Consider the following 26,004-nt stretch of genomic DNA (forward strand, 5'->3'; position numbering starts at 1 on the left):
ACTACTGTACTCAGCTCTTGGGAGAGTTCAGTGCAACAGGGTTGGTAGATACAATCCCTGCTTTCAAAGGAGTTTCCAGTCTAGAAGGTTTCCTTGGTCTGGGCAATTCAACCTCCTTTTGATTTTTCCCCTGTTTTGATTCAGAATGGCCCCTTTGAGCTTTCTATTTCACAGCTCAGCAAACCACCACCCATCCTTGTAGAGACCCAAGCAGGGAAGGTCTCCAAGTGTCATGGCAGAGCCGGGAATGAGCCAGCTATCTGGCCGGGCACTGTAGGTGGAGGTTGGGCTTATGTTCCTGAATGTGGAAAAACGTCCATACCAACTTGTCAACCACCTTATAAAAGTGCTTAAGCATGTGGTGGAGTGTGGATTTTTGCAGTCCCTGTCCCACTATGCATGAAGGCTCATTGTTTCCTTCTAGCGTAGCCTAGCTGTGTAGCCTAGTAAATAGAGCCCGGGCCTGGGAGCCAGTAGAATCTGGGTTCTCATCCTGGCTCTGCCACTTGTCTGCTGAGTGACCTTGGGCAAGCCACTTAACTTCTCTGGGCCTCAGTGAACTCATCTGTAAAATGGGGATTAAGACTGTGGGCCCCAGGTGGGGCAACATGATTATCTTTTATCTACCCCAATGCTTAGAATAGTGCTCAGCACCTAGTAAGTGCTTAACAAATGCCATTATTATTATTATTACTTTACCACAATTATTATTAACATCTGCTTAATCTGGTGTCTCCTAAACCAGAATTGGGAACCGCTCTCAGGCTGACGCTTTCTCCGATCTCTGACAGAACTCTGTGGGTCAGAGCGGGCCTTCAGTGGTGGGGACAGTAGACTCGCTGTGGGCAGGGAATGTGTCTACCAACTCAGTTGTGTTGTGCTCTCCCAAGCACTTAGCACAGTGCACAGTAAGTGCTCCATAAAGACCATCGATGGAGAACCAAGAGCCCGCTGCATCATTCCATTCCAGTGGGGTTCTCCCCACCCCTTATCATAGGGTCCTGCGGGAAGGGCAATGACTCCTTCAGGCCACAATACGAAGGGCTGCCCCAGCCAGAGCAGGGAAAGAAAATGCCCCAGTGGCTGACGAATTGGGAGCTAAGATGAGACTAGATGGACTTGAGCAATTCTTAACTCGGGGTCGTGGGAAAGTCCATCATCTGGGTGAGGTCAGACACTGACTCCAAATGGGGCTTTGGAAAACTTGCTGCCTCTCAGACCTGCCAAATATTCTCCTTTGTAGGTCTTCAGGGATGTGGCTCACGGGATCTGAGCACTAAATTCACACCATATTGTGACAGATACTCTAACATGGGTCGGGGGCGGGGGGGCTTCAGCATTGGTTCGGAAGCCCTGAAGAGATTGAACACAGAGTTCAGAGAGTAGGGGTAGATGCCCACAGCATCTTACAAAACATCAACACTGAAGTACAGTAAAATCTCAAATGCTCAAAGTCCCCTAACCTCTGTTTGGCTTTTTCATTTTACATTGGCCAGACTTCAGAAATGAAGCATGGATTATTGTGGTTTATTGTTTGCTATTCCAATTGCATTAGTGTTTATTGTTCTCTTTAATATCATTTTCTTTGCTCCATCTTGGACCCTAGCCAAGTGCTGATGTCATTTTCTAGAAAGTGTTCTACCTTTGGTGCCGAAGGATTTCACGAGCAAGAAACTCCCCAAGCACCAAGAATGGCAATGGTTCGGAGAGGAAAGAAAGAAAATATCCCATAAGCTCGGTACAAAGGCTGTAGAGAAGCCAGTTGCTCCTGAGAATAGAAATAATAATAATAATAGTATTTGCTAAATGCTTACTGTGTTCCAAGCCTTGAGCAAAGTGCTGGAGAAGATAAAATGCAATCAAGTTGGACACAGTCCCGATCTCACAGTCTAAGGGGGAGGGAGAAAAGCTTTCATCCCCATTTTACAGATAAGGAGGTGGAAGCACAGGAAAGTTGTAACCTACCCAAAGTCACACAGAAAAAGCAAGTGACAGAGTAGGGATGAGAACCCAGGGCTCCTGACTCTTTCCACTAAACCGCAGTTCTGTTGCTAAAAGTTCTTCATTCCATGGGAGAGGAAAAAAAAAACCATTATCAACCATCAGCAGAGATTTTCATTTAAGGAATCAGTTAAAGGGCTTCTCTAGTTTATGTAAAACTGCATCGGGGATCAAACCTCAGAGGACTTTGTAATTGAATTATATTTATTGTAATGGGGACTTACCGGGGTAGAGAGAACTTGATCAAACAAAGTAAGTGCTCAAATTTAATAATTACGTTAGGAAGAAAATGGAGTTCAAATCTTGGGCCCAACCTCCCCGAGTCGTTAGAAAACAGATTCCTCTGGAGATGTGGGGGGGGGGGGGGTCTCGAGCTGAAGAGGTTTTGTGGCCTTGCCAAACAACTGTCCCATGGTGCCAAGGGCAGTCACATAGGATGTCGAGCTCTGAAATGCATGTGACATCATGTGTGTCACCCCATGGATGCAGCATGGAGTCGTGATGTCACACAGGCAATTCTGTGAAAGTGCATTGAATTCACCCAAATCTTAAGCTTGTCTTTGGGTGTGTGGGGGGGAGTTTTAATGGTATTCGTTAAACCTTTACTCTGTATCAGGAACTGTATTAGCACTGGGGTAGAATGCAAGCTAATCAGGTTGGACACAGTCCACGTTCGTTTAATTCGGTTGTATTTATTGAGCGCTTACTGTGTACAGAGCACTGTCGCATGGGGCTCACGGTCTTAATTCTGCTTTTACAGATTGCATCTGGGGCTGTTCCAACTTCCCCCGGCCTTGGCAATTTCTTCACTGCTGTCCCAGGCAGGTTGATGGAAAGGTCGGAAGGTTGAGGAGACAAAGCCCAACCAGTTTGATCGAAAGCGATCAGGCAATGCAGGTTGTCTAGATTGGCTGTTTCCCCTCTCCCCACCGTGTTAATCAATCAAGAAATCAGTGGCATTTATTGAGCACCTGGGGATGGAGAGAGGTCTAGGACAAGGGTCCAATCACCCAGACAGCCATTTCATCTGCTCCCCGGTGACCATCATGTGGAGCGTGGCTCAGTGGAAAGAGCCCATGCTTGAGAGTCAGAGGTCATGGGTTCTAATCCTGACTGCCACTTTTCAGCTGTGTGACTTTGGGCAAGTCACTTTACTTGAGAAGCAGCATGGCGTAGTGAATAGAGCACGGGCCTGAGAGTCAGGAGGTCACGGGTTTTAATCCTGGCTCATCCACTTGTCCACTGTGTGACCTTGGACAAGTCATTTCACTTCTCTGGGCCTCAGTTACCTCGTCTGGAAAATGGGGATTGAGACTGTGAGCCCTATGTGGGGCAGGGACTGTGTCCAACCCAATTTGCTTGTATCCACCCCAGCACTTAGTACAGTGCCTGGCACGTAGTAAGTTCTTAACAAACACCATACATATTATTATTATTCTCTGTGCCTCCGTTACCTCATCTCTAAAATGGGAATTAAGACTAAGCTGCATGTGAGACAACCTGATTACCTTGTAACCCCCCCCACCCAGCACTTAGAACAGTGCTTGGCAGATAGTCAGTGCTTAACAAGCCATCATTAATTAATTAACTAGCTTTTAAGGGAGCCCATCCCGGCCTGAAAAACAAGTCCCACCCCAGGTTCAGGTCTAGGGGACTTCACCTCTTGCCAAATTTGGTCAGTCGATCAATCAATCAATCAGTGGCATTTATTGAGCGCTTACAGAAGTCCCTGAATTAAGCACTTGGGAGAGTATAATACAACAGAATTGGTAGACACGTTCCATGGCCACAATTAGCTTACAGTCCAGAGGGGGATATAGACGTTAATATAAGTAATCCACAGATCCTCACATTCGCCAAACTAGCTCTCTTCCTCCCTTCAAAGCCCTGCTGAGAGCCCACCTCCTCCAGGAGGCCTTCCCAGACTGAACCCCCTTTTTCCTCTCCTCCTCCCCTCCTCATCACCCCCCTTTCCTCCCCCCCCACAGCACTAGTATATATTTGTATATATTTATTACTCTATATATTTTACTTGTACATATTTACTACTCTATTTATTTTATTAATGATATACATAGAGCTATAATTCTATCTATCCTGATGGTTTTGACACCTGTCTACTTATTTTGTTTTGTTGTCTGTCTCCCCCTTCTAGACTGTGAATCTGTTTTGGGGTGGAGACCATCTCTGTATGTTGCCGACTTGTACTTCCCAAGCGCTTAGTACGGTGCTCTGCACACAGTAAGCGCTCAATGAATACAATTGAATGAATGAATGACTAATGTATAATACATAATATAAAGAGAGGTACATAAGTGCTGTGGGTTGAGTGGGGGGTGAGTGTCAGATGCCCAGAGGTCACTGATCCAAGTGCAGACAATGCAGGAGGGAGAGGGAGTTGGGGAAAAAAGGGCTTAATCGGGGAAGACTTCTTGGAGGAGGTGTGACCTTAATGAAGGTCACCTTAAAGTAATCCAGCGAAGAAGAGCATCAGTGGGTTGGATTTTACTGTGGAAAGAGCCCAGGCTTTGGAATCAGAGTTCCTGGGTTCAAATTCCAGCTCCTCCACTTGTCAGCTATGTGACTTTGGGCAAGTCACTTAACTTCTCTATGCCTCAGTTACCTCATCTGTAAAATGGGGGTTAAGACTGTGAGCCCCCCTTGGGACAATCTGATCACCTTGTAACTGCCCCAGTGCTTAGAACAGTGCTTTGCACATAGTAAGTGCTTAATAAATGCCATTATTATTATTATGTGAAATTAATGAAGGGTCAGTTTAACGTAATCCAGTGAAGAAGAGCATCATTGGGTTGGGTTTTACTGTGGAAAGATCCTGGGCTTTAGAGTCAGAGTTCATGGGTTCAAATCCTGGCTCCGCCACTTGCCAGCTATGTGACTTTGGGCAAGTCACTTAACGTCTCTGTGCCTCAGTTACTTCATCTGTAAAATGGGGATGAAGACTGTGAGCCCCCCGTCGGACAACCTGATCAGCTTGTAACTGCCCCAGCACTTAGAACAGTGCTTTGCACACAGTAAGAGCTTAATAAATGCCATTATTATTATTTTTACTGGGAATGACCTAGGGGATAGAGCACAGGCCTGGGAGTCCAGAAGGGCATGGTTTCTAATCCCAGCTCCACCACGTGTCTGTTGTGTGACCTTGGGCAAGTCATTTAACTCCTCTGTGCCTCCCGTTACCTCATCTGTAAAATGGGGATTAAGACTGTGAGTCCCATAAGGGACATGGACGGTGTCCAACCTGATTAGCTTGTATCTACCCCAGCACTTAGGGCAGTGCCAGACACGTTGTAATTGCTTAAAAATATCATTAAAAAAGACACAAAGCATCCCAAACTGGCCCTAATATCACCCTTTCTCTCGACCCCTCTGCATCCCCAATTTCTCCCTCAAACTGAATCCTACAAATCCTCTCATCTTAATTTTTCTTTGAGTTGCTTTCAAACCAGGATGGCACAATACTTGGGGAAACGAGCAGACCAGTGCAGAGGGAGAGAACGGGAAGGAGGGGGTTCTGCCTCCAAGCATCCTTGGATGCGCGACTCTAAGCTCCAAAGTTCTGGTGGTTCTCTCTGACCCTGGGCTGGAACCATGGGTCCTAGGTGGGCAATAATTGGAGCACCCACTTATACTATGGGGAACTCTGATTAGGAACGCCGTAGCTGGAGGATCCAACTATTTTCCCCATCTGTCGATGGAAGATTTTGCACGTCTATTTCCCTTTTCTTGTCCTCTGGTCTGCTCCTCCTTCCTCTTCTCCCCCTCTTCCTCCCACACCCTCCCCCTTCCTTTCCCTTTCCTCCTCCTCTGTTTCCTGCCTCCTCCCTTCCCCCAGCTTTTGTTCCTCAGAAGATGCCCATTAACATGCGTTAATACATTTTAATGTGTATTAGTCAATGGATCCAAATGGAACAAAAGAAGGGGCAGAGGAAGCCCGGAGAGGGAGGGAGGAAGGAAGATGGTGTGGTGGGGGGTTGTAGGGAGGGGGATGTGAACAGCTGGGCATTGCTGCCAGTTTTGAACTAATTTTTGCAGCTGGCTCTGACTTCCAAGACTGGTCCTGAATTCCACAGTGCTTACTGCAGCCACCAAATCATGGCCAATTAGGGGCCTGGGTCTGAAGAATTATCCAGGCCTTGAATCATGGATTATTGTTGTAATCTTTTTCTTGAGATGATATGGAAGGTGGGGGATTAGAAGACATCCAATCAAGTCAGTCCTCTTCGGGATCCTGGTGTCTGCAGGATTCGAAGACTTGGCGCGTCAACGATTTATTTGATATTTTTTTCTGGGGGCAAAACGCTTATTGGCTATTTTGATTTGCTACAAGCAAGAACCAGCCCCCCCCTCATTCCATGACCTATCTCACTCCATTATCCTCAGCACAAAAATCTAAACAGGTGCACAGAATAGCAAGCCCGTTCGAAAAGGAAATGTCACCATCTCGCTTTATAACTCTGATCCAAGTGCGAGGAAGAACAAGTGTATTATTACTGTTATTACTGTGGGTGAAATCACACTATTCAGAGATCTTAGAATGCTTGAGTTCTAGTAGGTGAGATTGAAGTACAGTGAGTAGGTTAGCATTAGAGAAGTGAAGTGCGCAGGCTGGGTTGTAATAGGAGATCAGCAAGAAAAGGAAAGAGGGGGAGAGCTGATTGAGTGCCTTAAAGCTGCTGGTAAGGAATTTCTATTTGAAGCAGAGAACTCCAAAGTAAAAATCACCTGGGCAGCAAAGGCCTCCCCAGAGGATCTCAGTGTGCCTACCAACTTTGCTGTATTATTATATTGTTATTTAGTACTCACCGGAGTAGGTGAGTACAGTGCTCTGCACACAGTAAGCGTGCAAAAAGTTATGATTGATGGAATGATTGAATGACTTCCACCTTGGGATATTAACAACTATCAGAAGACTTTTTTGCATACTCATAATCTGACTATAACATCATTATTATTATCTTACTATTGAATTTGTTAAGGGCTTACCTTGCGTCAAGCATTGGGTAGATACAAATTAATTGAGACACAGTCCCTGTCCACATAGGGCTCACAGTTCAAGTAAGAGGGAGAAGAGGTATTTTATCCACATTTTAATACTACTACTACTACTACTAGTAATAATAATTATGGTATTTGTTAAGCACTTCCTATATACCAGGCACTGTTCAAAGCACTGGGGTAGATACAACATAGGTTGGACACAGTCCCTGTCCCACCTGGGGCTCACAGTCTCAACCTCATTTTACAGATGAGGGAACTGAGGCGAAGTGAAGTGATTTGCCCAAGGTCACACAACAAACAAGTGGTGGAGCCAGAATTAGAATCCATGACTTCCTGCCTCCCAAGCCCATGCTCCATCTGCTAGGGCACGCTGATTTTGCAGATGAGGAAGCTGAGGCACAGAGAAGTTGAGTGATTTGCTCAAGGTCACCCAGCAGGCAACTGACAGAGTCGGGATTAGAACCCAGATATCTTCTGAATCCCAGACCTGTTCCCTTTCCCCTAGTCCATAATAATGATGGCATTTGTTAAGCGCTTACTATGTGCCAAGCACTGTTCGAAGCACTGAGGTAAATACAAGGTAATCAGGTTGTCCCAAGTGGGACTCACAGCCTTAATCCCCATTTTACAGATGAGGTAATTGAGGCACAGAGAAGTTAAGCGACTTGCCAAAGTCCCTGCTGCTGCCATTCCTTAGACACAGGTTCTCCTGCGTGTTCATTATCATCAGTGGTTTTTTTTGGGAAGCAGTGTGGCTCAGTGGAAAGAGCATGGGCTTTGGAGTCAGAGGTCATGGGTTCAAATCCAGGCTCTGCCAATTGTCAGCTGTGTGACTTTGGGCAAGTCACTTAACTTCGCTGTGCCTCAGTTCCCTCATCTGTAAAATGGGGTTTAAGACTGTGAGCCCCCCGTGGGACAACCTGATCACCTTGTAACCTCCCCAGAACTTAGAACAGTGCTTTGCACATAGTAAATGCTTAATAAATGCCGCTATTATTATTATTATTCTTATTGAGTGTTTACTGTGTGCAGAGCACCGTTACAAAGCCAACAGAGTTAGCAGATACGTTGCCCGCCTTGTGAGGAATGTCCTATTGTGAGAGGTTGGAACTCAGCAAAGACCTCCTAACCCCATCATATTTCCCGATCGATAGCACAACGCCGTTTCTCCCTTTGCCTTTGACAAAGCCGATCCACTCCGCTTAACAAATACCACCATCGTCATCGTCTCCACGTTGTGCCCCAGTTTTATCTCCTAGTAAGTCTCAGTTCTCTCCCCAGAAATGTAAATCCACCGATTACCTAAATAAGAAATTGTGGTTGCCATTGGGGTGCGTATACTTAGAAGTAAACGGATACGCATAGAAGTAACCATGTAGGGTAAACTGCCATTCGGTGAACAATTCCTGAAATAGCTCATCCTCAAAAGCAGAAATTTCATGATTTCTCTCCCCACCCCCGTGACACACACAAACAGGGGAAATTCCTCAAGACCACCTTAAGGTCACCCAAGTGCCATCGTATTTACTGGGTTCTATTCATTTGTTTCCATTTACCGTTGGAGATCAGAGAGACGCAACAATTTCTGAAGAAGAATCAGAGTTTCATGCAAAAATGTGAATTATACAGTCGTTTTATTGAGTCTTTACTGCTAATGCACATGGGGTTCAGAACCATAATGACGATATTGGGCACTTAAGTCATTAGACTGTCATATTACAGCAAAATTATTTGTACTATACGATCATTGTTTTCTTTTTTATGTTGTCTATATCTGAGCTCAGTGCATCTATCTTCACCATTACCGTTCCCATTTGTGGTTGTAAATACCTATTTTTAAAGATGATTTGAGGGGGTCCGTGATGGTTCAAGTTCATGTTTATTAGACCTTTGCCTCTCTGGCCCTGTGGAACTGTTATCAGGAGAGATTGCAAATCTGCCTGCTGTGATCTTGTTGGGTTTTGTATTGCTGCCCAGGGCAAACCCTTTCACCCCCATCGCAAAGACTTGGTGAAAATGTTCTGTTCCCACTCAACAATTTCAAACAAAACGAAAGTTTTGGCCAACTCATCTTCCCAAAATAGCTTCTCCCCAGATCCGTCTACTGCACTCAAGTCAGATTCTTCTCAAACGCCACCCGGACAACAATAGAATTTCTCATTCAGCTCCAATTCCTCTTTTCATCTAGACTCTTTGGGAAAAAAAATGAACGCCCTTAAGTTTTCCATCCAGCCTTGCCCCTTGGATAAGTCCAGGGACACCTGATTAAGCTAAAGATAAGATAGCTAAGGGATGGAGTTCATTTTACAAGGGAAAACAGGATTAATTTGGGGCCATCTGGGGTCTGCTGGGTTCATATTTTCCCATGCTCAAAAGCTTTCATTTCCACATGCTGGTTGTCACTTTGGAAATGGGAGTGGATGTGCTGGAGAGCAAAGTTTTCTGAGGCCACCGCCTAGGACTGTCTTTCTATCCAGAAGGCATCGTAAAGTTAGTAGATCATCATCATCATCATCAATCATCATCAATCGTATTTATTGAGCGCTTACTATGTGCAGAGCACTGTACTAAGCGCTTGGGAAGTACAAATTGGCAACATATAGAGACAGTCCCTACCCAACAGTGGGCTCACAGTCTAGTAGATGCAAGCCTTCTGCAGCTTCCTGGCTACCTCAGAGCTCGTCTGTCTCCCACACACTCTCCTCAGGTGTCTATCCTTCTGCTTCCATATGCCAGGTCAGGACGTGGGAGGGTGGTCCGTCGGGTACGGTCTGTCAGATAGCCCCCTCCTGCTGTTGTCCTACAAAGCTGCAGTGCTGGGTGGCCATTCATTCACTCATTCGATCCTATTTATTGAGCGCTTACTGTGGGAATAGCACTGTATTAATCACTTGGTACTGTACGATACAGTAATAAACAAGCATATTCCCTGCCCACAGAGAGTCTAGAGACGAGCTCATCTCCATTCCTAGGATGCGAGTTTGACCTGATTCTGTCAGTTCCAGTTGGAGGAAAATGAAATCCATTCAACTGGATCATTTTAAAAATGGTTTCCCCCGGGGCCACAGCTTGTCAACGAACAGTAATTATTCATTTGTTAACAATAATAATAATAATAATAATGGATTCCTTAAGTTTCAGAGTTCTTTTTCTTTCTCAATGCCCTTTCATATCTCTCGCCTCTATCTTTCCTCACTTCTCTCCCAGCACACCCCAGGTCACACGCTTCACTCATCTTAAACCAACCTACTTACTGTCCCTCCTTCTTGTCTCTCTCACTTCCAAACTTTGGCTTATGCCTTTCCTTTCTCCTGCAATTCACTTCCCCTTCACTTCCAGCAGACCACTCTTTGTCCTGTCTTCAAAACAATTCCAAAAATCACATCTCCCCCTGGAAGCCCTCCCTGACTAACCTCTCCTCTCCTTACCCTGTTTCCCCCATACCCAGATCTCCTCCTGTCTCCATCCTTTCCACCTATAATTTATTTTAATGTCTCTCTGACTGTCTCTCTAGACATGTAAGCTCCTTAGGGATTGTGACTCCTAACTCCATTGTACTCTCCCAAGCACTTTATATTACAGTGCTCTGCATATAGCAGGAACTCAGGAATAATAATAACTAATCACTGTGGTACTTGTTAAATGTTTACTGTGTGGCAAGCACTGTATTAAGCACTGGGGCAGGTATGCGATAATAAGGTTGGAAACAGTCCCTGTCCATGTGTAAGTAGGAGGAAAAACAGATGCTGAACCCCCATTTTGCAGATGAAGGAACTGAGGCACAGAGAAGCTCAGTGACTTGTCCAAAGTCACCCAACAGGCAATCAATCAATAATATTTAATAATAATAATGGTATTTGTTAAGCGCTTACTATGTGCCAAGCACTGTTTGAAGCACTAGGGTAGATACAAGGTTATCAGGTTGTCCCACATGGGGCCCACAGACTTAATCTCCATTTTACAGATGAGGTAACTGAGACCCCGAGAAGTGAAGTGACTTGCCCAAAGTCACACAGCTGACAAGTGGCTGAGGCGGAATTAGAACCCACGACCTCTGACTCCCAAGCCCGTGCTCTTTCCACTAAGCCATGCTGCACTTAATTCTTGGTGAGCTCGGTATTAAGTGTTTGGGAAAGAGCATAATAAAATTAGTAAAAATGATACCTGCCCTCAAGGTTCTGGCAGTCTAGCAGAAAAGCCAATGTCAGAGCCGGATTAGAACCTAGGCCTTCCGACTCCCAATCCTCTGCTCTTTCCACTTAGCCACACTGCCCCAATAAATTCAATTAATTGAGGGCAGGGATCCTGTCCATTGACTCTACCATATCTCTACTGATACCCCTAGTAACATGCTTCGTGCCCAGTAAAATGCTCAATAAATACCATTAGTCAATCCTAGCATCCTCACAACAGATCCAAGAAGGTAGGGAACAACAGGTATCATCCTCACCCATTTCATGGTTGAGAAAACTGAGGCCCAGAGACGTTTAGTGACTGGACTGAAGATCCCCAACGGGTCAGGGAAAATGTCTACCAACTCTGGAGTATCTTTTCTCCCAAGCGGTTAATAAGCCCATATTAAGCGCTTCATAAATACAACTGATTGATTGATCTGCTGATTCCCAGATCGACACTGTCCCCAAATTAGCATGGCTGACGTGGCTGGGTTGATGAGGGAAATCCATGTTCCTTTCCCCCCACAGTTCCCTCCCTCTGCCTCTGACCCATCTCTGAGGGCCTGGAAGTTTGGCTCTGGGGGGCTTGGCCCCGGCAAGGGGAACCCCTTTGCAGTCAGTCGGTCGATCGTATTTTTTGAGTGCTTACTGTGTGCAGAGCACTGTACTATGCATTTGGGAGAGTATGATTAATAATAAACAGACACATTCCCTGCCCACAGTGAGCTTACTGTCTAGGTCTGGGGGGAGACAGACATTAATATAAGTCAATAAATGACAGCTATGTATATAAGTGCTGTGGGGCTGGGAAGCGGGGTGAATAAAGGGAGCCAGTCAGGGTGACACAGAAGGGAATGGGAGAAGAGGAAAAGAGGGCTTAGTCAAGGAAGGTCTGTTGGAGGATATGTGCCTTCACTGAGGCTCAGGGAGTCACCTAACTGACTCTCAGCTATCACTAAACCCCACTTGGGCCTTTGCGGGTGGGCAGCCCCCGCACCCCCTCACCCACCCTATCCCTGGTGTTTTTGGAGTGGGCCCAGAACAGCCTCCTGAAACTAGAGAGAAGATGGATTTGCTCCGGAAACTGGAGTCAGGCCCGCGGCCCTCGTTCCTCGTTAGCGGCAGGCCGGTTCAGAGAGGGCCCTGGTAATTCAATTTTCTCCCCGGGGCCAGATGGGGATTGTGCTCACGGCCCCCCGTGATTCACAGTCCCGCTGGCCCGGGGAGGGCTCGGGCCAGCCTGGCCCCCACTCCGGCCCCTGCCACCTGTCGAGGCTGTCAGTGCTGCTGCCAGATGGAAGCTCACAGGTGCACCCACCCTCAGCCCTCCATTCCCTTCCTTTCTGGAGGGAGTAGGAGGAAGGGAAGCATCTCACTGCCATGGGACAGAGGGAGGGAAGTGGCTCCCTCATGGAGATGATGACTCCTCGTTTTTAGGCAGAGAGAAATTCCCTTTCCACCCGACCCGCTTGGGCAGGAGGAGAGGGAGGCCGCACCTAGGCCGAATCAGAAGTAGCAGATGAATGGCACGTGAAGCCGGTCACCTGACATGGCCGAATCAAGTCAGATGGGCACTGTTGTGGAAAGCCTCAGATCCTGGCATGTCCCAGGGGAACAACCACCACGTACAGTCCAGTCCCTGCCAGTCATGTTCCCACTGGAGTAGAGAGCAACAGGTGAATAATAATAATACTGACCGTCTTTGTTCAGTGCTTATTCTGTGTCAAGCACCGTTCTAAGCGCCAGATTAGAACCAAGCTAATCAGGTTGGACACAGTCTCTGTCCCATATGGGGCTCACAGCCTTAATCTCATTTTACAGATGAGGTAACTGAGGCACAGAGAAGTGAAGTGACTTGACTAATGTCACACAGTAGACAAGCGGTGAGGCCGGGATTAGGACCCAGGTCCTTCTGATTCCCAGACCCGTGCTCTATCCACCAGGCCACAGGCAAGGGTGAGGCACGGGGTGATGTTTACTGTTCTTTGCAATGGGAAGTTCGATCATCTGTAGCAGCAGGGTGGCTCAGTGGAAAGAGCTCGGGCTTGGGAGTCAGAGGTCATGGGTTCTAATCCCAGCTCTGCACCTTGTCAGCTGTGTGACTTTGGGACTTTAAAGTCTCTGGGCCTCAGTTCCCTCATCTGTACAATGGGGATTAAGACTGTGAGCCCCAGATGGGACAACCTCAACACCTTGTATTCCCCCCCACTTCTTAGAACCGTGCTTGGCACAAAGTAAGGGCTTAACAAATACCATAATCATTATTATTATTACCATTATTATTATTATCAATGGGGAGGGGGTGAATTGGGTTGTGGGGGGCTGGATTCCAGGCCAGGTGAACAGCGAGAGGTAGGGAAGCGAGGGCAAGGAATGGTGAGAAGGCAAACAATTAATCAAACAGTGGCATTTCACTCATTCATTCATTCAATCATATTTATTGAGCTCTTACTGTGTGCAGAACACTGTACTGAGTGCTTCGGAAGTACAAATCGGCAACATTCATTCATTCATTCAATCATATTTACTGAGCACTTACTGTGTGCAGAGCACTGTATTAAGCACTTAAAAAAACATTTATAAAGCACTTACTATGTGCGAATCACTGTTCTAAGCGCTGGGAAGGTTACAAGGTGATCAGGTTGTCCCACAGGGGGCTCACAGTCTTCATCCCCATTTTACAGATGAGGTAACTTAGGCACAGAGAAGTGAAGTGACTTGCCCAAAGTCACACAGCTGACAATTGGCGGAGCAGGGATTTGAACCCCTGACCTCTGACTCCAAAGCCCGGGCTCTTTCCACTGAGCCACGCTGCTTCTCATAATAGAGTCGGTCCCTACCTAACAACGGGCTCACAATGAGTACTTACCGTGTGCAGAGCACTTGACTAAGCACTTGAGAGAGACCAGTGTGACATAGTTGGTAGACAGAATCTCTGCCCTCGAGGCTATTGCAGGCTAATAAGAGGTCAGAAGGAGCAAAGAGTGCCAACTGGGGAGTGAAAGATGAAGAGACGACAAGTAAGGCCGGAGTAGCAGGAGGAAGCTGGCAGGCGCTACAAGAAGTTTTCCCTGGAGTGGAAGGAGGCTTGCGGCCCCATGTCTGGTTTTTGAGGCCCAGAGAGATATGTGCTGAGTGACACTTCTGGAAGATGAGACACGCACTGCGTGCCGTGTGAACTGGAGGGCGGGAATTCAGGCCACCGGCCTACTGACACTGTCTCTTTATAATAATAATAATAATGATGGCATTTATTTAGCACTTACTACGTGCAAAGCACTGTTCTAAGCGCTGGGGAGGTTACAAGGTGATCAGGTTGTCCCACGGGGGGCTCACAGTCTTAATCCCCATTTTACAGATGAGGGAACTGAGGCCCGGAGAAGTTAAGTGACTTGCCCAAAGTCACACAGCTAAGTGGCGGAGCCGGGATTTGAACCCATGACCTCTGACTCCAGAGCCCGGGCTCTTTCCACTGAGCCACGCTGCTTCTCATTCTCTTTCTCTCCCCTCCTCGAAGTGAGACAACAGGACACAGGACAAACCACTTACTACCCACTAGAGAAGCAGCGTGGCTCAGTGGAAAGAGTGCGGGCTTGGGAGCCAGGGGTCATGGGTTCTAATCCCGGCTCCGCCCCTTGTCAGCTGGGTGACTTTGGGCAAGTCACTTAACTTCTCTGGGCCTCAGTTCCCTCATCTGTAAAAGGGTGATTAAGACTGTGAACCCCACGTGGGACAACCTGATCACCCTGTAACCTCCCCAGCGCTTAGAACAGTGCTTTGCACATAGTAAGCGCTTAACAAATGCCATTATTATTATTATTACCTTTTCCTTGCCAGCAGAACAGCCGCACATGCCCCCTCTGCCCATGGCTTCCATGCAGAGATGTTTACATCTACATGCTGCCTTTATTTGTGTTTCTTTGGGTCGGCTGTGAGCACCGTTCCAGCATAAATATTTTCTTTCCCGTCACATACCCTCACATACCCACGCACACATGGAAATAGGTGGCTTAGAGCAACCCATCTTGAGCCAAGATTTCTTCCAAACCCAGTCACGCAGGACCATTCGGGAGTCTTCCAAGATAATCGATCATCTCCCGAGGCACGGCACACTTGCAATTCTGGGGGTTTTGAGGTCTCTGACTATCATCACTCTCCCACCGTTTCCTCTCTGCTACTCTATTCACTGCCAAGTCCATCTTTGGAGGTGTCCCAGAATCTAAGCTTGGGTGCGACAATCAACTGAGGTTTCAATTAAGAAGAGGCACTTGGAAGAAATTGGTTTTGCTATACACATATTGGGAGCCGATCAATGGCGGTTTAGCCTGACGAGCGTTGTCGATACTCATTGTCACACAGTCCAGAAAGTCGTTAATAGATGGTTCTTTCCAAAAACGACGCTCACGACCCGTCGTCAAAGTCCTGAAACAGACTCGACCTGGATGAAATTAATCACAGGTGAGCCCCCGGGAGCCTGTCCAAAGGTTTGCAATCAACAGCATGATCAAACTCACTGGAAGCAAAGTATGTTTGCAGGGAAAAAATGACACCGGTGACAGTGTTAGCCGGGGGTCACTGGGGGGAGAGTCACGAGGGTGGATGTCTAGGAGGGCAACCTGCACACAGCTCCTCCTTGTAGATAAATTTCTAGACTGGATTGACTGTGGAGATGACCCAAAATTGGCATTTTCTCCACTCTCCTGTGTTTCAGCATCTTCCCCACCACACTAGGGTTGCCCTGTAACCAATACACCCTCCCCAGGGGAAGACAATTGTACCGGGACATCATCTCCATCTGAACTCTGTGCTCCTTCTCCTGACCCAGTCCTGAGGCTTGGGAACGGCCACAGCTATGGGTCATTGGATTGTCAGCTCCTCTTAGCTTGTAAGCTCTGGAAGAATTTTAGGAGGGCTGTGAAGAGGGAGAGATCTGTGGCTTGGTAGATCGAAAAGGAGAGTGAGTTCGAGCAGGAAGCGGGTTGTGAGCGAGGGGCTGGAGGCGGAGGGGTGGAGAGCAAAGGAGACTGAGAAAGTGGGTTTGGGAGGACTGAAGTGTTAGCTGGACAGATGGTCGAAGGAGAAGAAAGTTAATAGGCAAGAGTCGGTCAATCAATTTTATTTATTGCTTCTCTATTTGTAGAGAAGCAGCGTAGCTCAGGGTGAAGAACACGGGCTTGGGCGTCAGAAGTCGTGGGTTCTAATTCTGGCTCCAGCACTTGTCAGCTGTGTGACTTTGGGCAAGTCACTTAACTTCTCTATGCCTCAGTTACCTCCTCTGTAAAATGGGGATTAAGACTGTGAGCCCCATGTGGGACAACTTGATTACCTTGTATCTCCCCCAGCGCTTAGAACAGTGCTTGACACATAGTAAGCACTTAACAAATGCCATCATTATTATTATTGAGTGCTTACTGTGTGCAGAATACTGTGCTGAGCTCTTGGGAGAGTGCAGCATAGCAATACAACAGACACATTCCCTGCCCACAGTGAGTTTACAGTCTAGAAGAAGAGAGTTAATGGAGTGCAGTAAAGACAATACTCTCTCATCCTCCTTTTTGCTTTCTCCCCCTCTAGAGTTTAAGTTTACTGTAGACAGGGAATGTGTCTTTTAGTCTCCCAAGTGCTCCCAAGAGCCACCCAAGGCTGCTGGAGGCTATCCCAGAATCTACTGCGGCTTAGGTGAACCCACATCGTGTCAGTCAGAGATGGTCCTTTCATTCATTCAATCATATTTATTGAGCACTTACTGTGTGCAGAGCACTTTCATCACTGTCTTTCATCATCTACAAAGATCACTGAGCTCAACCACCCCCACTTCCACAACGTTCAAGTCACTCAATCAATCAGTGGTACTTATGGAGTGCTTACTATGTACAGAACACTGTACTAAGTGCTTGGGAAGAGTACAGTACAACAGAGTTGGCAACAGTTTCCCTGCCCATAACGAGCTTGCAGTCTAAACGGGGAGACAGACATAAATATAAATGAATAAGTATTTTATAATATATGAGTTAAAGATAGGCATTTCGGTGCTGTGGAGTTGGTGGTGAGGTGAATATCAAAAGTTCAAATGTCACTGATCCAAGTTTATAGAGGGCACAGAAGGGTGAGTGAGCCTGGGAAAAGAAGGCTTAATTGGGGAAGGCCTTTGGCGGAATTATTATTTTTTAAATGGTATTTAAGAGCTTACTATGTGTCATGCATTGTTTTGTGCACCTAGGTAGATACAACAGGATCAGGTTGACACAGTCCTTGTCCCACAGGGGACTCATAGCCTTAATCCCCATTTTACAGATGAGGGAACTGAGGCACAGAGAAGTGAAGTGACTTCTCCAAGGTCACACAGCAGACAAGTTGCAGACCAGAATTAGAACCCAGAGCTTCCTGATTCCAGGCCTGTGCTCTACTCACTAGGCGACACTGTTTCTCCTGTTCAAGCTCAGCTGTCCACACCTCCTGGTGTCTGTGTCCTTTCCCTGTACTGGGGGTGGGAGGCGTTGATATCCGCCCCCTCCCTGGTCCGGGAAAAGCCCACAGTGGCCCGTGCCCGGCCTTCCTTAGGGAAATGCTAGAAACGTCAGTCCCCCCGGCGTTCCCAAGAATCGCACCAACAGCGTCACTGCAAGTGGGATTGCCGCGAGAACAGACGTTGTCAGGAGCAAGGGAGGTTTCCTAGGGACTGTCTCTGGCAGAGGCTCAGAGACGGGGCAGGGCAACCAAGCCCTTGGATGCTGGGAAGTCAGAGGGGCTGCTGGGTTGGTCCCACGTGCCTGATAAAACAGGGAGAGGGATGCTCCCCAAAATAAGGTCTGCAGCTGCTCCGTTGCGTGCTTCTTAATGTCCGGCATTGGGCAGGGAAACACCGGACCTCATCCTAACGGCCCCCATCTCTGACTGCTCTTTTTAACTCTGCTTTTGCTGCGCGAAGCTATGCCCTCCAGCATTTGCCTTGCCTTCTATCCTGGAAGCCCAGGAGGTTGCTAAATGAGTGAGGCCCGGCCCATGTCTTGACCGCTGGGACTAGCTTCTGCATCCTTCAGTCAGTGATGAGAAGCAACGTAGCCTAGTGAGTAGAGCTCCCTTCAAAGCCCTACTGAGAGCTCACCTCCTGCAGGAGGCCTTCCCAGACTGAGCCCCCTCCTTACCTCCTTCCCCTCCCCACAGCACCTGTATATATGTATATATGTTTGTACGTATTTATTACCCTATTTATTTATTTATTTTATTTGTACATATTTATTTTATTTTGTTAATATGTTTTGTTTTGTTCTCTGTCTCCCCCTTCTAGACTGTGAGCCCGCTGTTGGGTAGGGACCATCTCTATATGCTGCCAACTTGTACTTCCCAAGCGCTTAGTACAGTGCTCTGCACACAGTAAGCGCTCAATAAATACGATTGAATGAATGAATGAATAGAGCACAAGCCTGGGAGTCAGTAGGACCTGGGTTCTAATCCCGGCCCCGCCACTCGACTGCAGGACGAGTCACTTCACTTCTCTGAGCTTCAGTTCCCTCACCTACAAAATGGGGATTAACTCTGTCCAACCCGATCAGCCTGTGTCTACCCCAGAACTTCGTGAAGTGCCTAGCACACAGTAAATGCTTAACAAATACCACGAAAAAATGGGCTCCAATGAGGAGAATACCCAGTTCAGGATCAGTTGTTTCAGCTAAGACAAGCTGTAGATATTTATTCAGCCATCACGGGGCTAAACCCCGGTTGAATGTTTCCCTGACTTGACCGGGTTGGAAGACAAAGAAGGAAGAGAAGGAGCAGGAGGCCAGAGGCGGGCGGGACAGATGGCATTCAAAAAATGAAATTAACCTCCGACTTTGAGTTCCTACTCTCTGGTCCTGGGAGTGACTCTGGGCTTGGAAACCCCCTTTCCTTCCTATCCTCCCCCCTTTCTACACCCCCCCCCCCCCCGCCACCGTTCTAAAACCCGAACGAGGGTCTTGGAATCTGACCCATTCCCTGCTTCAGGCTCTTTAAGTTTAAATCCAGAGTTATAAATGGCAACAGAAACATAATGGTCATTGGTTTACCATAAATCTGTGGACTGTAGGATACTTCATCGTCAGAAACAAAAAAGGGGGGAACGGCTTCTAGTTTCCATAAATGATGGATGTCTGTGCCATGCTGCTTTTTTTTTTTTCCCAGTGAAGTGTCCTTTTCTTTGCACAGGGTGATTACAAGTTTCTAAAAGTATGCGTGGGGTCACTTGAGTGTTGTGGGAAAAATGGAACACTGTTCTCTTAGAATCGGTAGTGAAATCAGAAGCAAGCTATGTCCTGATTATCATAGCCATGTGTTTAAATTTTGCCTTCCTTAATTGGCTATGTTGTATTTACTTAAAATGAACAATTTGGCAAGTTTCGCTCCCTTGACAACAGAAAGGCATAAACTGTTTTATAAGTTTGGCTGTTAAAATCCGATTTGCAAACCCAAATATTCCAGGACTCTCCCTGCCATCTAAGAGAGCCCGTGATGAGCCATTGCTTTGTAGCCGGGACCTTTTTCGTGGAAGTGAGGATGGCTGTATGTTTGAGGCAAGTCGAGCGATCTGGTCAGTAAGGAGGTACACAGCCTCATCTCCTGCCACGGCCTTCCCCTTCCCTCAGACCTTTACCCTAGTGAAACAAGTTGAATGGACCCCAAACTTGGAGTTTTTAATGTTCCCTCTAACCTCCACCTTCAAAGGATTACTAAGGTCACTTCTCCAAGAGGCCTTCCCCACTTAAGCTCTCTTTTCCCTGGCTCTCTCTCCCTTCTGCGTCATCTAGGGAATCTGTGACCTTTGGACATTTGCTATTCGCCCCAACCCCACAGCACTTGTGTACATACCTTTGAATCATATATTAAAATGAGTTATTTATTCACATTAATATCTGTCTCCCCCTCTAGACTGTATGCTCATTAAGGGCAGGGAACACGTCTAGCAACTGTGTTGTACTGTACTCTCCCTTGCACTTAGGACAGTGTTCTGCACATAGGAAGTGCTCAATTAATATGATTGATTAATTGATTACCATTTGAGGAGGCTGCAGCAGCTACAAGTTACCATCCATCCTGGCCCAGACAGCTCTGGGAACGCTGCCACAGGCAAAGGGTCTCAAGCCCGGGTGGAAGCAACCCTTTTTCAGGTGCATTTCAAGCTTGGGGCTGTTCTCATTTTTGGAAATCAGTGCATCTTGTGCTCATTTCATCTGAAGGTGGGGTGGAAGGCAATGTAGCGTCCGCAGCTAGCTCCCTAATTAGGACAGTAAGCACCATCGCATCTTGCGGTTCGGGGGACACCGGGTTCAATCTATAATTGATTTGGTCATGTGGCATTCTTATTGCTGCTTCATTGGCAAAGTGCTTTCCCATTGTATCATTTGGGCCAGCTGGAAAAGAGTCCTAAGTTCACCCCCTCTCCACCCTGCCCTGCCAGAAGAAGGGGTGACTGTGTAGGATGGTATCGTCCTTGTCATATCCTTTCCAGCAATGCCTGTCTCCCCCCTCAACAAGCCCTGCACTCTATGGTGGCTTTTTTTTGCTTCGGGTAACCAGAATCACCGTGGATTAGAAACCCATCGAGTCAGTGTCTAGCACGGATGTGGACGTGCCCATCCTGAGGCACCTGTCCATAAGCATCATTTTCTTTCTATCTCTCTCACTGCTGTCTCTTCCTGCATCTTTCTTTCTCTGCTTCTTAACATCCTCTCTATAATCTGCACCATCTCCCCCTTTCCTTTTCCTCCTTGACTGTTCAGCTCTTCCTCTCTCTCTCTCCCTCACTCGTTGTCTCCCACTCTCTGCTTCATAACTCCCTTTTCTCTTCCCTCCTCCATTCCTTTCAACCCCGCTTTCCCCTTCCTCTCTTTCCTTGGAGACTTCATCTACTTCTTACGTCCCACATCCTCCCATTCTTATAATAATAATAGTGATGATAGTAATAATAATAATTATAACTGTAGTAATCATTAAGGGTTTACTATCTGACAAGCACTATACCAAGCACTGGGGTAGATACAGTCCTTCTGGACTGTAAGCTCATTGTGGACAGGGAATGTGGTCCACTTATTGTTAAAGTGCAATCTCCCAAGTGCTTAGTACAGTGCTCTGCATACAGTAAGTCATCAATAAGTATGATTGGTTGACTGAATAGAAGATCATCAGGTGCCACAAGGGGCTCACAATCTAAGCAGGAAGGAGAACAGGTATTGAATCCACATCTTGTAGAAGAGAGAACTGAGGCCCGGAGAAGTTAAGTGACTTGCCCAAGGTCACACGATAAATTAGTGGTTGAGCAGGGATTAGAACCCAGGTCCTCTGATTCCCAGGCCCCGGGTGGCATTCCCAAAGCTCCAGTTCCCCGAAGCTGACGTGCCGACTGACTTTCCTTTTTACCCGCAGTTTTCCGACTGAACCACAGCATTTCTGACATCAACGACAAGAACCGAACGAAAAGCAGATTGAAGAAGTTCATCACCCGGAGGCCTTCTCTGAAAACCCTGCAAGAGAAAGGCCTGATCAAAGGTGTGTTATGTTAACAGTCTGGCATGTCTGTGTGTGAACCCATCTCGGGAAAGCGGCCTGTTGTCCCTCCCACCTCGAACTTCTGCAAATGTGCAGTATCTGCACCTCTTTTAGGGAGCGTGAGGAATTAATGATAATGCTAAGTGCAATCTTGGGCAAGTCACTTACATTCTTTGGGCTTCAGTTACTTCCATTCAGTCATTCGTTCGATAGTATGTATTGAGCACTTACTGTGTGCAGAGCACTGTACTAAGCGCTTGGGAAGTACAAATCAGCAAATATAGAAACAGTCCCTACCCAACAACGGGCTCACAGTCTAGAAGGGGGAGACAGACAACAAGACAAGACAAGTAGATAGGTGTCAATACCATCAGAATAAATAGAATTATAGCTATATACACATCATTAATAAAATAGAGCTGTAAATATGTACAAATAAAATAGAGTAATGAATATGTATAAATACATACAAATGCTGTGGGGAGGGGAAGGAGGTAGGGCGGGGTGGGGGGGGAGGCATGTACAGTTACCTCATCTGTAAAATGGGGATTAAGACTGTGAATTGCGTGTGGGACAGGGATTAGCTTGTATCTAACTCAGCCCTTAGAACAGTGCTTGACACATAATAATAATCATAATTATGGCATTTATTAAGCTCTTACTATGTGCAATGCACTGTTCTAAGCACTGGGGAGGTTACAAGTTGATCAGGTTGTCCCATGGGGGGCTCACAGTCTTAACCCCCATTTGACAGATGAGGGAACTGAGGCAGAGAGAAGTTAAGTGACTTGCCCAAAGTCACACAGCTGACAATTGGCAGAGCAGGGATTTGAACCCATGACCTCTGGCTCCCAAGCCTGGGCTCTTTTCCACTGAGCCACGCTGCTTCTCTTTAAGCACTTAAAAAATGCTATCGTCACCATCAAGTGCCATGTGCCAAGCACCGTACTAAGCACTGGAGGAGATACAAGATGATCAGATAAGACAAAGTTCCTGTCCCACATGGGGCTCATGGTCTAAGCAGGAGGGAAAGACAGGATGGAATCCCCACTTTACAGATTAGCCAACTGAGGCCTGGAACAGTTAAGTGTCTTGCCTGAGGTCACCCAGCAGCCAAGTGATGGAGCCAGGATTAGAACCCAGGTCTTCTGACTCCCAGACTTCCACCTCTGTGTCAGCTGCATTTAAAAGATTTCCCCAAGGGGTAGGTCATGTGAATGTTTGTGGAAAAAAGTAGGGGTGATAAGGAGACAAAGAGATGGTGAGTTGGAAGGATTTCTCTAGATTCTCTAAGTGCCAGCTCAGTATTCACACACAGTACCTACTAAGTACAGCACTCTGCAAAAAGGAGGTGCCAGTACTTCACTTTGCACATGGTAGGTATCCAGAATAGCACCGTGCAGACAGCAGACACCCAGTACAGAGCTTAACACTTAGTAGATGCTCAGTAGCTATTGATCGATGGCTTGGCTGATTGCTAGTGAGCCTTCAACGGAGGCTGAACGCAGAAATGAACATATTGCTAAATCCCCAAAGGCCCACGTTCATTCTTCCTCCCCACGCCGGTCAGCTCAGCATGACCCCTCTTTGCGTCACCAATTTTCTGCAATTACCCACGTAGGCACAACTCACCGTTTAAGGTTTGCAGCTGGTGGGAAGACAGAGGGATTGGAGTGACGGTGTTTTTGGAAGGGGCTTTAAAGGGAACAAAGGGTGGGCGAAAGCCTCATCTCCCACCTCACAACTCTCCCCTTTGGCAGGACTGACTCAAAGGCGTAATTATGTTTGGGGAGTGATTTTTTTTCATAAGCCCGTCCCGCGGCTACAGGAACCAGGCATCGGTTTTCCCTGGGATTTATCTAGGAACAGCCAGTTGGAGACACTGCTGGGGCTGGCTTCTTGTTGCTCTGAGAAGCATCATCTAATACTAATAATTAATGATTGTGGTATTTGCTAAGCACTTCCTATATGCCAAGTGCTATACTAAGCACTGAGGTAGACACGCACTAATCGGATCCCACTCGGGGCTCACAGTCTCAGGTAGGAGGGAGAACAGGTATTGAACCCCCATTTTGAAGATGAAGGAAGTGAGGCACACTGAAGTGACTTGTCCACAAGGTCACAAGCAGGTAAGTGGTAGAGGCAGGATTAGAACCCAGGTCCTTCTGATTCCCAGGCCCGTGTCCTCTCGCTTAGGCCACGCTGCTTCTTCCCCAGGGGCACTGAGACAATCACGTCCTGCTGCTAAGGACTGGTTGGAGCTCTCGCTATGTCCAGACGGGGCCCTACTGTGCTGTAAAAATCACGCATCAAGTGTTCCCTTTTTTAGCTGCTTTATGGTTCAGAATTGAACTGTGATCTTCGCATGTGCGCTCGGTCGTGATTTAATGTTGTCCACAATTAATAGCCGACCTTAAACTTCATCTTGGCCTTCCCGCTCGTTGGTCTCTGGGTGCTTGAGGCAGTCTGCCAGGGAGTCTTTAGCTGCTGTTAGGCTCTGACCTGGCGATGTGTTGGTAATAAGAATAATGATTATAATTGAGGCATTTGTTAAATTAATCAGGTCGGGCACTCATCTAGGGGTCACAGCCTGAGAGGAGGGAGGACAGGTCTCGAATCTCCATTTTACAGATGAGGAAACTGAGGCACGGAGAAGTTAAATGATTTGCTCAAGGTCACCCAGCTGGCGAATGCATTCATTCATTCAATCGTATTCATTGAGCTCTGACTGTGTGCAGAGCACTGTACTAAGCGCTTGGGAAGTACAAGTCGGCAACATATAGAGATGGTCCCTACCCAACAATGGGCTCACAGTCTAGAAGGGGGAGACAGACAACAAAACAAAACATGCAGACAGGTGTCAAAGTCGTGGCAAACGGCAGAGCGGGGATTAGAACTCGGGTCCTTTGACCCCCAGGCCCGTGATCTTTCCTCTAGACCATTCTGCTTCCCAACACCACTCACCTCCTGTTCCATGTGTAATCCATGGAAGATGGGGAAAGCTAATCCATCATGCAAATAATGGTATGTATTGAGCGCTTACTTTGTGCAAAGCACTGTACTAAGCACTTGCAAGTGTACCATACAGTAGAGTTGGTAGACACAATCCCTGCTCTTGAGGAGCTTAAAATCTAGTGGGGGAATCTGGAACCTTGGGCAAAGACACTTGGGTAGTTAAGTAAGCCCCTATCTTGGCAAATCAATAGTGTTTATAGACCATTTATTATTATTATTATTATTATTATTATTATTATTATTAATAATAATAATAATAGCATTTATTAAGCACTTACTATGTGCAAAGCACTGTTCTAAGCACTGGGGAGGATACAAGGTGATCAGGTTGTCCCACATGGGGCTCACAGTCTTAAACCCCATTTTCCAGATGAGGGAACTGAGGCACAGAGAAGTTAAGTGGCTTGCCCAAAGTTGCTAACAAGTGGTGTAGCTGGGATTTGAACTCATGACCTCTGCCTCCAAAGCCCGGGCTATTTCCACTGAGCCATGCTGCTTCTCATTTATTCTGTGCAAAGTGCTGTACAAAGCACTTGGGAAGGTAAAATAGAGATAGGAGCTCTGATCTCAGCCTTCAGTGTGTTAGCACCCCCTGCTCCTAAAAGGACAGATGAAATTGGATAGTCTGAAAAATTCATTTCAAGAGAGAAGGGTTTAAGAGCTGCCTCGATGGCGTTGGTACAAGGCATGCTGGAAAGACCAGCAATCGGGTACCCGGCACTGGCACAGGGTCCGACTCGGAATCAATTCATGGAAACCCTTTTCCTGAAAACCAGCTACTTCTCTCCGATCACTGATTTTTTGGAAGAGGAAAGATGCCCAGGGGAATTCTGGAGATTGGTTAGCCACCCCTAGTCAATCAATCAATCAATCAATCAATCGTATTTATTAGGCACTTACTTTGTGCAGAGCACTGTACTAAGTGCTTGGGAAGTACAAGTTGGCAACATATAGAGACAGTACCTACTCAACAGTGGGCTCACAGTCTAAAAGGGGGAAGACAGAGAACAAAACCAAACATACTAACAAAATAAAATAAATAGAATAGATATGTACAAGTAAAATAAATAAATACATTAATTAATAATATTATATATATATAATATTATGTTGTACTCTCCCAAACTCTTACTACAGTCCTCAACACACAGTAAGTGCTCATCAAATACAATTGATTGATTGATTAATTGTCCCTATGTCTCACTGCCCCCTCCAATCAGAGCACTAGGAGAGTACAATACAACAGAGCTGGTAGACACATTCTTATCCCTTA

At 46.7% G+C, this 26,004-nt stretch overlaps 1 protein-coding gene across 1 annotated transcript in view; it reads left to right on the top strand.

The window, feature by feature from the left end:
- Positions 1-26,004, top strand: part of ARHGAP15 (Rho GTPase activating protein 15) — a 413,180-nt gene that overhangs the window by 232,053 nt on the left and 155,123 nt on the right. Inside the window, exon 8 of the mRNA XM_038751348.1 lies at positions 21,594-21,716. Within this exon, the coding sequence (XP_038607276.1) occupies positions 21,594-21,716 (123 nt within the window). The remainder of the gene's footprint in view (positions 1-21,593; positions 21,717-26,004) is intronic.

Source organism: Tachyglossus aculeatus, chromosome 9 (genome assembly GCF_015852505.1).
Source record: "Tachyglossus aculeatus isolate mTacAcu1 chromosome 9, mTacAcu1.pri, whole genome shotgun sequence".
Classification (NCBI taxonomy): Eukaryota; Metazoa; Chordata; class Mammalia; order Monotremata; family Tachyglossidae; genus Tachyglossus; species Tachyglossus aculeatus.